Genomic DNA, 12,414 nt, shown 5'->3' with positions numbered 1-12,414 from the left:
ATCACAGGTCTGTCAGTAGTTAAGTGATAGGCATCCATCATTACATTTGTCTCTTGCTCGACAAGTTGTCTTTGTGAATGGAAGAGCAGCTTACTCTAGCTTAACAATTACTAGTGAACGATATTATGTAAAGGAGGGGTTGGACACCGTGTTATAGGAAAGATGCTGTCAAGCTGGAAGATTTACGAGGATGTTGCCAGGACTCGAGGGCCTGAGCTACAGGGAGAAGTTGAGCAGGCTAGGACTTTATTCCTTGGAGGATGAGGGGGTGATCTTATTCGAGAGGTGTACAAAATCATGACAGGAATAGACAGGTAAATGTACAGAGTTTTTAGCCCATAGTAGGGGAAATCGAGAACCAGAGGTCATAGGTTTACGGTGAGGGGGGAAAAGATTTAATAGGAACCCGAGGGGTAACTTTTTTTTTTAAACACAAAGAGTGATGGGTGTATGGAACGAGCTGCCAGAGGGGGTAGTTGAGGCAGGTACTTTCATGACATTTAAGACATTCATGCAAGTACATAGGTAGGGTTATGGGCCAAGCAGTAGCAGGTGGGACTGGTGTAGATGGGGCACGTTGGTCAGCATGGGCAAGTTGGGCCCAATGGCCTGTTACCAGGCTGTACGACTCTATGGGTAGTCAAAGCTCCTGGTGGGAGATTTTCAGAAGTGATTTCAATCAGAAACTAGTTCTAGCCCTGAAACAAATCTAGTATAAATCACTAAAAATCAAATATAATATTAGTCGGTAAATTGCATAGATAAATGGCTCCTAATGAAGTTTGATGGAGCATGCATCTTTCATTAACTGATTGAATTGTGGAGATAGGCAGCAGGCTATTGAATTGTTTTAAATGTCCATTTGCTAACAGTTTCCCAATGGTTGAAGTGTTGTGAGCCTACAACTTCAGGCAACACATGTCATCCCATTTTGCCAAATGGCCCGCCATGACATAGCATCGGAACTTGGAATAGGGAAAATATTGAAACTTACCGAACAATGCAAGGCCTGGATAGAGTGGATGTGGAAATGATGTTTCCACTAGAGGGGAAAGTCTATGACCAGCGGCCTCAGAATTAAAGGATGTACCTTTAGGCAGCAGATGAGGAGGAATTTCTTTAATCAGAGGGTGTAGAATCTGTAGAAGTCATTGCCACAGACGGCTGTGGAGGTCATCAATGGATATTTTTTTTAAGACGGACATTGACGGATTCTTGATTAGTACGGGAGTCAGGGGTTATGGGGAGAAGGTATATAAGCATGGGGTTGAGAGGGAAAGATAGATCAGCCATGATTGAATGGCAATTTACACTTGAGGGGCCGAATGGCCTAATTCTGCTCCGAGAACTTATGAAAACGGCCAGATCTTGAGGCGATGTTTTACAGGCGTTTGTAGTTCCCAAGGTGAGCTCCACAATTGGGGCATCTGTGTTGCACATCCTGGAGGCTATCCACACAAAATGGGATCAGGCAGCAGCCAAGCATACACCTGGCAAAAGGCAGAAATGTTATACAATTAGTCAAATTAATTAGGTCAGGTAGCATTATAAACATTTGAGTAAAGTTGGCAATATGGAAATAGAAACCATTTTGAATCAGCACATTCACTGAAATAAGAAAAATAATCCAGTCACCCAAGTTACTGGGCGACACAGTGGCCTAGCGGTAGAGTTGCTGCCTTACATCGCCAGAGACCCGGGTTCGTTCCTGACTACAGGTGCTGTCTGTACAGTGTTTGTATGTTCTCCCAGTGATCTGCTGCGTGGGTTTTCTCCGGCTGCTCTGGCATCCTCCCACACTCCAAAGATGTACAGGTTTGTAACTTAATTGTCTTGTTGTCATTGTCAATTGTCCCTGGTGTGTGTAGGATAGTGTCAGTGTGCGGGGATCGCTGGTCGACACGGGCTCGATAGGTCACAGGGCCTGTCTCTGTGCTGTATCTCTAAACTAAACTAACCTAACAAACTAAAGTATGAGTGCAAACCAAATCTAGTCACTAAGCCGCGGGCCAGCGGCTGCGTATGCTGGACTGGAGGGCGGCAGCTTCGACCACCCCCGGGCCGCGGTGTTTGAACCGGCCCGTTTGCGGGGTTCGGTGAGCCGCGGGACTGTTGTGCCATCGCCCGGTGGGGAATCGCCTCAGCGCAGAGGGAGAAGAGGAGGGAAGAGACAGTAACCCTAAGATTTTTGCCTCCACCACAGTGAGGAGGTGCTTGGAGGATACACTGTGGTGGTGTTAATTTGTGTTTATTGTTGTTTATTATTGTATGATTGTATGTATGACTGCAGGCACGAAATTTCGTTCAGACCGTAAGGTCTGAATGACAATAAAGGTATTCAATTCAATTCAATTCAATTCAAAAAGTGCTGAAGTAACTCAGCAGGTCAGGGAGCATCTCTGGTGACTTCATGTTGGGGCCCTTCTTCAGATGCTGCCTGACCTGCTGAATTACTCCAGTACTTTGTGCCTATCTTTGGTGTAAACCAGCAATCGACATGTGTTCAAACTACCTATATTTAAAAAAGGAAGTAAACAGAAGGCGGGTAACTATAGACCGGTTAGTCTAACATCGGTGGTGGGTAAAATGTTAGAGACAATTATTAAAGAAACACTAACGGGGCACTTGGATAAACATGACTTCATCAGACAGAACCAGCATGGTTTTGTGAAGGGGAAATCGTGTTTAACGAATCTGCTCGAATTCTTTGAGGAAGTAACAACCCGGGTGGATAAAGGGGAACCGGTGGATGTGGTATACTTGGACTTCCAAAAGGCTTTTGACAAGGTGCCACATAAGAGACTATTGCTAAAAATAAAAAATTATGGGATTGGGGGTAATATATTAGCATGGGTAGAGGATTGGCTAACAAATAGGAAGCAGAGAGTGGGGATAAATGGTTCATACTCGGGATGGCAACCGGTAACTAGCGGGGTTCCGCAAGGGTCGGTGCTGGGACCCCAGTTGTTCACAATTTATATAAATGATTTGGAGGAGGGAACCAAGTGTAATATATCAAAATTTGCGGACGATACAAAAATGGGAGGGAAAGTAGGGGATGAGGAGGATAGGAAGAGTCTGCAAAAGGATATAGATAAGCTAGGTGAGTGGGCAACAACTTGGCAGATGAAATTTAATACTAATAAATGTGAAGTCATTCACTTTGGGGAAAAAAATGATAGGGCAAGTTATTTTCTAAATGAGGAGGAGCTGCGTTGTAATGCAACGCAAAGGGATCTAGGGGTATTAGTACATGAATCACTAAAAGTCAGTATGCAGGTGCAGCAAGCAATCAGGAAGGCCAATGGAGTTTTGGCCTTTATTGCTAGGGGGATTGAGTATAAAAACACGGAGGTCTTGCTGCAGCTGTACACGGTATTAGTGAGACCACATTTGGAATACTGTGTACAGTTCTGGGGTCCATACTTAAGAAAGGATGTACTAGCCCTGGAGGCAGTGCAGCGAAGGTTTACAAGATTAATTCCTGCAATGGGGGGATTGACATATGAGGAAAGGTTAAGTAAGCTGGGACTCTACTCTTTGGAGTTTAGAAGAATGAGAGGCGATCTCATTGAAACATATAAGATCATGAGTGGCCTTGATCGGGTGGATGCACCGAGGATGTTCACAATGATCGGGGAGGCTAGAACTAGGGGACATAGTTGCAGAGTGAGGGGGGGCTCTTTTAAAACTGAGATGAGGAAGAACTTCTTCACCCAGAGGGTGGTTAGTTCGTTAAATATATTTAAGTCTAAAATAGATGGTTTTTTAGCTGCCAAGGGGATAAGGGGCTACGGGGAGAGGGCAGGGATATGGACCTAGGTATGGTTAGTATAGTAAGACCTGAGTGATCTCCTGGACAAGTGTCGATCGCCTGGATTGGGGTCGGAGAGGAATTTCCCGGATTTTTTTCCCGAATTGGACCTGGGTTTTTATCCGGTTTTTTGCCTCCCCCAGGAGATCACGCGGTTCTTGGGGTGGAGAGGGGTGATAGCGGTATAAAGGGGAGGGTAGTGTCTTGTGTTCTGTGTCTTGTGTCTACTGTTTGTGGGTAAGTGTGTCTGTTTAGTGTTCAGCCATGAGCGAATGGCGGTGCGGGCTCGACGGACCTGGTGGTCTACTCTCGCACCTACTTTCTATGATTCTATGATTCTACCCTGGAACTCCATCCACATCAGCCTGGCAATGCTCTCAATTCACTCCTGCCATCGTGAAAAAGGCATTGGAATTTCACACAGAGAGTTGTGAGTCTGTGGAATTCTCTGCCTCAGTCGAGGCCGGTTCTCTGGATACTTTCAAGATAGTGGAAGTCAGGGGATATGGGGAGAAGGTTGGAACGGGGTACTGATTGGGGATGATCAGCCATGATCACGTTGAATGGCGGTGCTGGTTCGAAGGGCCGATTGGCCTACTCCTGCACCTATTGTCTATTGAGTCTGAAAACTGTAACATCCATGTTCAGGAGCAGCCTCTTCCCTCAAGCTATTGAACACTACAAACTCAAACTAAACTCCGAACTATAAAAGGGTTGCACTAAGGACTCTGGGGCTGTGTTTTGTTTTTGCACTATATTGTATATGTGGTGTTATCTATTGAGTGCTGCAAGAAAAAATGTGTAGGAAGTTACTGCAGATGCTGGTTTACACTGAAGATAGACACAAAATACTGGGGTAACTCAGCGGGACAGGCAGCATCTCTGGAGAGAAGGAATGGATGACGTTTAGGGTCGAGACCCTTCTTCAGTTACTCTAGCATTTTGTGTCTGTCTATACAAGAAAGAATCATATCGTTCACATTTTGGGACATCTGACAAGAAAACGCTCTCCACCCTTGAAAATGGAATCCTACATTTAGCTGTGAATTTTAACAATTACTCAGGCCGCACAGATACACGGATGAGTACAATTCATCTCAGCCTTTATTAGCTCGTGGTGCCTACTTTACAGCAGGGCTTAAGAATAGCTTCTTCCCAGTAATCATCAGGCTCCAGATGGAATTCATTGCCACAGACGGCTGTGGAGGCCAAGTCAATGGATATTTTTTAAGGCGGAGATTGATAGATTATTCATTAGTCGGGGTGTCGGGGGTTATGGTGAGAAGGCAGGAGAATGGCTTTGAGAATGAAAGATAGATCAGCCATGATTGAATGGCGGAGGAGACTTGGTGGGCCGAATGGCCTAATTCAGCTCCTGTAACTTGTGAACACCCAATTACTGCACAACACTAACCATCACCTCGGCAACTGTTTTAGTTGTACTACGGACTTTATTAACTAGTCTTAATTAACTAGTATTACAGTGATTAATGTATTGGATTATTTATCACTGTATATTTGTGAGTCATTGCATTAACAGGCCCATTAAGCTGCAGTAAGAATTTACTTTAGTTTAGAGATACAGCGCAGAAACAGGCCATTCGGCCCACCGGGTCCGTGGGACCCTACACTAGCACGATCCTATACACTAGGGACAATCTACAATTTACAATCCTGTACGTCTTTGGAGTGTGAGAGAAAACCAGAGCACCCGGGAAAACCCACCCGGTCACGGGAGAACAAGCAGTACCCCGTAGGGGGGATCGAACCTGGGTCTCTGGCGCTGCATTCCACGATATCACGATATCATAGCACAGAATGAATGGAGCCTTTCCCACGTCGCAATCACCTTTCATGAGGAATTAGTAATCACATCTACCTGCTTTATTCCCAGATCCTATTATCCACGCATCCGCTCCTTTCATTCACCCATCCTCCTATTCCGGCGCTTGTTATATTTCTTCAAAGTTTTCTTTCGTTTAGAGATACAGTGCGGAAACAGGCCCTTCGGCCCACCGGGTTCGTGCCGACCGGCCATCCCCGCACATTAACACCTACTAGGGACATTTTTTACATTTACCAAGCCAATTAATCTACAAATCTGTACGCCTTTGGAATGTGGGAGGAGACCGAAGATCTGGGAGAAAGCCCACGCAGGTCACGGGGAGAAGGTACAAACTCCGTACAGGCAGCACCCGTAGTCGGGATCGAACCCGGGTCTCATGCGCTGCATTCGCTGTAAGACAGCAACTCTACCGCTGTGCCACCATGACCGCCCTTTCCGAGAGTGCTCTTTCTTTACACAAGGGGTGGTGAGTGCCTGGAACCCGCTGCCTGGGTGATTGTGGAGGCAGACACGATAGTGGCGTTGAAGGGACATGGACATGCAGGGGTATGGGATACTTGCAGGCAGATAAGAGTTGGTCTTGGCATCATGTTCAGCACGGACATTGTGGGCTGAAGGGCCTGTTCCTGTGCTGTAATGTTCCATGTACTATGTACACCACAACCCAATTGTGGAAAGCACAAGAGGAGAGGAAAGGAAATGACTAAATTCCATTCAAAGGCAACTCCCCTCCACTTCAAACAAAATAATCTTTCCAGGAAGTGGATATTTTCAAACAATATTTTCAAACTAGGATATATCCTAGCTGTGGCCGTGGTAACTTTGAATAGAATGCTGCACTCCGTTGGCAACATGTAGTATCAGGTGACAGGGTTAAAAGCTAAGGTTTAACTCAACGTGACCCAGTCTAACACAAAACGATGACACGCCTAGAATTACTGTCTCAGCTCCTGTGACCTAGGAGACTCCTACGAGGACTAGAGGGTCTGAGCAACAGGGAGAGGTTGAGAAGGCTGGGACTCTATTCCTTCGAGCGCAGGAGGATGAGGGCAGATCTTATTGAGGTGTATAAAATCATGAGAGGAATAGATCGGGTAGATGCACACCGTCTCTTGCCCAGAGTAGGGGAATCGAGGACCAGAGGACATGGGTTCAAGTTGAAGGGGAATAGGAATTTGAGGGGTAACCTTTTCACACAAAGGGTGATGGCTGTATGGAACAAACTGCCAGAGGAGGTAGTTGAGGCAGGTACTATCTCAACGTTTAAGAAACTACACAAGTTTGGAGGGATATGGACCAAGCACAGGCAGGTGGGACTCGTGTAGCTGGGACATGTTGGCCGGTGTGGGCAAGGTGGGCCGAAGGACCTGTTTCCACACAGTATCACTCTATCCTACCCTCCGCTACTGTGTGGAGATTGCACGATCCCCCCCTCAAATCCTGAGGGCTTTCTCCAGGTGCCCTGGTTGCCCCTAAAGACATAAAGGTCTGATTGAATAATTGGCCACTGAAAGTTGCCCCTAGTGTGTAGTACGTGCTAGAATCAGGGGAGCTGATGAGAATGAGAGGAGAAAATGGGATGAGTGTACCTGGGCGTTTTATGGTTGGTCTGGACTTGGTGGGCTAAAGGGTCTACTTTCGTGATGTACAATGGTGGCACGGTGGCGCAGTGGTAGAGATGCTGCCTTACAGCGAATGCAACGCCGGAGACCCGGGTATGATCCTGACTACGGGTGCTGTCCGTGACCTGCGCGGGTTTTTCCGAGATCTTCGGTTTCTTCCCACACTCCAAAGACATACAGGTGTGTAGGTCAATTGGCTTGGTAAATGTAAAAATTGTCCCTAGTGGATATAGGACAGTGTTAATGTGCGGGGATCGTTGGTCGGAGCGGACCCGGTGGGCGGACGTGGCCTGTTTCCGCACTGTATCCCTAAACTAAACTAAACAAAACAATTCGACGATTGGTGCTATACCAGTCAAGTGCTTTGTAATTCTCTGCCACAGAAGGCAGTGGTGGCCAAATCACTGGATGTTTTCAAGAGAGAGTTAGACTTAGCTCTTTATGCAAATGGAATCAAGGGACATGGAGAGAAAGCAGGAATGGAGTACTGATTTTGGATGATCATCCATGATCAAATTGAATGGCGGTGCAGGCTTGAGTCTCACTGGGGCTCAAATGACAATAAATTTGTATTGTATTGAATGGCCTACTCCTGCACCTATTTTCTATGTTTCTATTATCAAACAAGGCAAAAGACAAGCTTCAGTGTGGACATTTCCAAATCAGCAGCACTCTCCATTCTCTGATTAATGTCCAATTGATCTATCAGTTTTAGTCCAATTTAATCACTCGATTTCTATAATCTTGTCCCATTGTCAAGGTAGTGTCTGCTTTAACGGTTGTCAGTGACTAATGTTCAAAGCCTAGAGGTGGACAATTGTAATTGTGTACATTTTTCATCAACTTCGTTCCAAATGCCTGACCCTCTTATCGCGAGACCAACTCTGAGATCTAGATGTGTCAGAAGGAACTGCAGATGCTGGTTTAAACTGAAGATAGACACATAATGGCTGGAGTAACTCAGCGGAACAGGCAGCATCTCTGTTTCACTCATTATCACCTTGCCCACAGCCAACAATAGACCATTGTGGGCTCCATTTTTCCATAATCATCGTTGCTGGCTTTGATTTGTCCTTTTGCATGCCTTTCATTCGTTTGTTCTTTGTATCTTTTCATATCTCTCGTTTTCCTCTCGCCTGACTCCCAGTCTGAAGAAGGGTCTCGACCCGAAACGTCACCCATTCCTTCTATCCAGAGATGCTGCCTGTCCCGCTGAGTTACTCCAGCTTTTTGTGTCTGTCTGAGATCTAGATGTTCTTGGATTTAGCAACTTTAGTGGGTTGAAACGGCCAAAGCCAACTCCTAAATGTGTCAAACATTGGCGGGTCGGCACAGTGGCGCAGCGGTAGAGTTGCTGCCTTACAGCGCCAGAGACCCAGGTTTGATCCTGACTACGGACACTGTCTGTACGGAGTTTGCACGTTCTCCCCGTGACCGCGTGGGTTTTATCCAGGTGCTCTGGTTTCCTCCCACTCTCCCAAAGACGTACAGGTTTGTAGGTTAATTGGCTTCAGTAAAAATTGTAAATTGTCCCCAGTGTGTGTGGGATATTATTAATGTACGGGGTTATCGCTGGCCGAAGGGTCTGTTTCCGCGCTATCTCGAAAGTCTAAAAAGTCCAACAATCCGTGCGAATGAAGTGCTCTGTGACGGATGCCAGTCAAAGGCTGGGCTCCTCGAAGAGACTCGCCTCCTGATTCCCAAACTCAGAGCAGGAATACAACACTCTTCTCCTGCCCGGCCAAGTGAAGCTCCAGCTGAACTAGCAGCACGAACCATCCCTGGTGGACCACTGCCTCGAGGATTCTGGACCTTCACTCCTTACAGCACACTTAGCCTACACACTAGGGGACAATTTACACTTTTCAGAAGCCCAATTAACCTATAATCCTGCACGTCTTTGGAGTGTGGGAGGAAACCGGAGCACCCGGGGAAAACCCACGAGGTCACATGGAGAATGTACAAACTCCGTGCAGACAGCACCCGTAACCAGAATCGAACCTGGGTCTCTGGCGCTGCAAGGCAGCAACTCTACCGCTGCACCACCGTGCCGCCCCACAGTCAGCAAATGCCAGGAATGTGGAATGGTTAGTAAAGGTAACTTTCCCGAGTTACTCCCAAGTTTTCCCCTTGATTCAAACTCGGAGCTGCCAGCCGTAGGTATTCGGGGCTATTTTTTTTACTCGTTGACATTTTTCAACATGTTGAAAAAACGTCCCGACTTACCTGATGCCCCGAGTACCTACGGCTACCTACGAAATATCTACGGACTCCTACGGCCTCGCTATGGACATTCTCCTTTCACAACGGTAGAACTACTGCCTTAGAGCGCCAGGGACCCGGGTTCAATCCTGACCACGGGTGCTGTCTGTACGGAGTTTGTTACTTTCTCTCGGGTGGGTTTTCTCTGAGAGCTTTGGTTTCCTCCCACATTCCAAAGATGTACAGGTTTGCAGGTTAACTGGCTTGGTATAAATGTAAAAAAAACAATTGTCCCTAGTGTGTGTAGGACAATGGCAATGTGCGGGGATCGCTGGTCGGCGCGGACTCGGTGGGTCTGTTTCCACACTGCATCCCGAAACAAAACTAAATTTGGGCCTATTGTGTTTATGCCAGCACTCAGGGAATTCTCTTTAATTCCATTCCCCCCAGTACTTCCCTGTAACCTACTCTCCCACCCGTGCATGTTCACAACTCTATGAATCGCCAACCCTCACACCAGTATCATTCATTCCATCATTCATTCATAAAGTACGATTCATTCATCCTTTTGCATTGCAGATTTGGAAGACTAGTTGAATTACTACCTACCCAACCAGGAAGAGACCTCCAACACTAAGCCATGTCAGTGCTCCAGGAGTGTGGTTGATTCGCGTTAGCACCACTTGGTGACAGGAGGGACAGGTTGTCTGCACCGGCTGCGGACCGAGGATCTGAGATGGCTGCACAATCACCGAATGGACCACTAAGAGAAGGAGAGGAAGAAGGTGAGAAAACATCACACAGAGGAGGAGTATAGTGCGGTATTCTCTGCCACATAAGGCAGTGGAGGGAAATTCACTGGATGTATTCAAGAGAGAGTTAGATTAGTTATAACGGAATCAAGGGATATGGGGCAAAAGCAGGAACGGGATACTGATTGTGGATGATCAGCCATAATCATATTGAATGGCGCTGCTGGCTCGAAGGGCCAAATGGCCTACTCCTGCACCTATTTTCCATGTTTCTATGCAAATGAGATGAGAGAAGTCCGCGTTGATCAAAAACATTTGACTGGAGTGTTGTGGTCTTCTGATGTGGAACGGGTTTGTGAGGATGAGAAGGTGCGGCGTGGCCTGGAGCTGGGTCGCCATTTTGGAAAATCCAATCCAACATTGATATACCTGGATGTAAGATACAAACCTCATCAAACCACACGAATGCTAACAGCTGCCTTGTCCACTTGTTACTTACACAATACAAGAACTTAAAAGATTTCATAGAACAGCACAAGAAGAGGCCCTTCGGCCCATAATGTCCATGCCAAACACAATGCCAAGATGAGCTCATCTCCCCAGCCTGCACGTGATCTATACCCCACCATTTCCTGTACATCCATGCACTGGGGACAATTTACAATTTTTACCAAAGCCAATTAACCTACAAACCTGCTCGTCTGGGGAGTGTGGGAGGGAACCGGAGTTCCCGGAGAAAACCCACGAGGTCACAGGGAAAACGTACAAACTCCGTACAGACAGCACCCATAGTCAGGATCAAACCCAGGTCCCTGACGCTGTAAGGCAGCGACTCTGTGTTACTCCTTGATTAAGGATCTGCCAATCGACCCCCCCCCCCTCACTTGTATCCACCCATCACTTGCCAGACTTTGTCCTGACCCAGCCTCCTTTCCAGCTCCATCAACTGGAATTAGTCTGAAGGGTCCTTTATTTTATTTTTATTTAACCTTTATTTAACCAGGATAAGTCTCATTGAGATTAAAAATCTCTTTTACAAGGGCTTCAATCCCTGGTTGGACAATTCCTCAACCAGGGAAATCCTGACCCAAAGTCACCTATTCATGTCTGACATGCCAAGTTACTCCAGCACTTTTTTGTTGTTGTAAATCAGCATCTGCAATTCCTTGTGTCTGCATATCGCAAACCAAGTTAAATACCACTATCGTGTTTGCTGATTAACTACCCTATCTAGTCTCTCAACTATACACTTGCATCAGGAATCAGCTCCATCAGTCAGCAAGATGTGGCTGAACTATCTCATATACCTGCACAATTCCCAATCTCCCTCCAGAGTGGCACAGCTGGTTGGGCTGCTGCCTCACAGCACCAGAGCTCCAGGTTCAATTCCGACCTTGGACGCTGTCTGAGTGGAGTTTGCAGGTTCTCCAGGTGACCGCATGGGTTTCCTCCAGGTGACCGCATGGGCTTCCTCCCACATCCCAAAGACGTGCGTGTTTGCAGTTAATTCGCCCTCTGTAGATTGTCCCTGGTGCGGAGGGAGTGGATGGGAAGGTGGGACAGCAGAGAAGTGGTGTGAATGTCGGTGCTCTTGAACCCAGTGGGTCGTAGGGCCTGTTCCAAGGCTGGATCTTTCCATCAATCCAGAAATTTATGAATGAACTAAACCAAGCCTCCCCATGCCATCCACAAGATTGAATGCCAGAGCTTCATCACCCTTTGCATGGAGACATTTGTCATCCCATTCTTAAAAGGAACTGCTCCTTATTCCAAGGCTTCAATCCCTGGTTGGACAATTCCTCAACCAGGGAAATCCATGACCCTCGTGGGTTTTCACCGGGTGCTCTGGTTTCCTCCCACACTCCAAGGGCGTACAGGTCTGAAGGCTAATTGGTTTGGTATCATAGGAGATTGTTCCTCGTGTGTGTAGGATAGCGTAAGTGTGCGGGTATCGCTGGTCGGCGTGGACTCAGTGGGCTGAAGGACGTTGTATCTCTAAACTAAACTAAAGTGCATCTTTAAACCTGAGAACGCAGTCACTGTTTCGTCACCACAAGAGAATATGGTTGTGCGTTCAACCGAAACTCCACCCATGGCCCACAACTTCTTATACTTCCTTGGACAAGAAGCCAACTCTGCTTCCAGGTGTTTTAAAATGCTGAGGTTTTAAAAAGCCTC

General features: G+C 46.8%; 1 protein-coding gene across 1 annotated transcript in view; it reads right to left on the bottom strand.

Moving 5' to 3' along the window:
• The window catches only part of LOC116985895 (LITAF domain-containing protein-like), a 43,282-nt gene continuing 30,868 nt past the window's right edge, over positions 1–12,414 (bottom strand). The window contains exons 3-4 of the mRNA XM_033041012.1: positions 10,094–10,247; positions 1–1,490 (exon numbers count right to left, since the gene is read on the bottom strand). Coding sequence (XP_032896903.1) covers positions 1,382–1,490; positions 10,094–10,247 — 263 coding nt within the window. The 3' untranslated portion in view covers positions 1–1,381. The remainder of the gene's footprint in view (positions 1,491–10,093; positions 10,248–12,414) is intronic.

Source organism: Amblyraja radiata, chromosome 22 (assembly GCF_010909765.2).
Source record: "Amblyraja radiata isolate CabotCenter1 chromosome 22, sAmbRad1.1.pri, whole genome shotgun sequence".
NCBI classification, from domain to species: domain Eukaryota; kingdom Metazoa; phylum Chordata; class Chondrichthyes; order Rajiformes; family Rajidae; genus Amblyraja; species Amblyraja radiata.
Note: the sequence above shows the minus strand (reverse complement) of the source record. Positions and strands in the feature narration are given on the sequence as shown.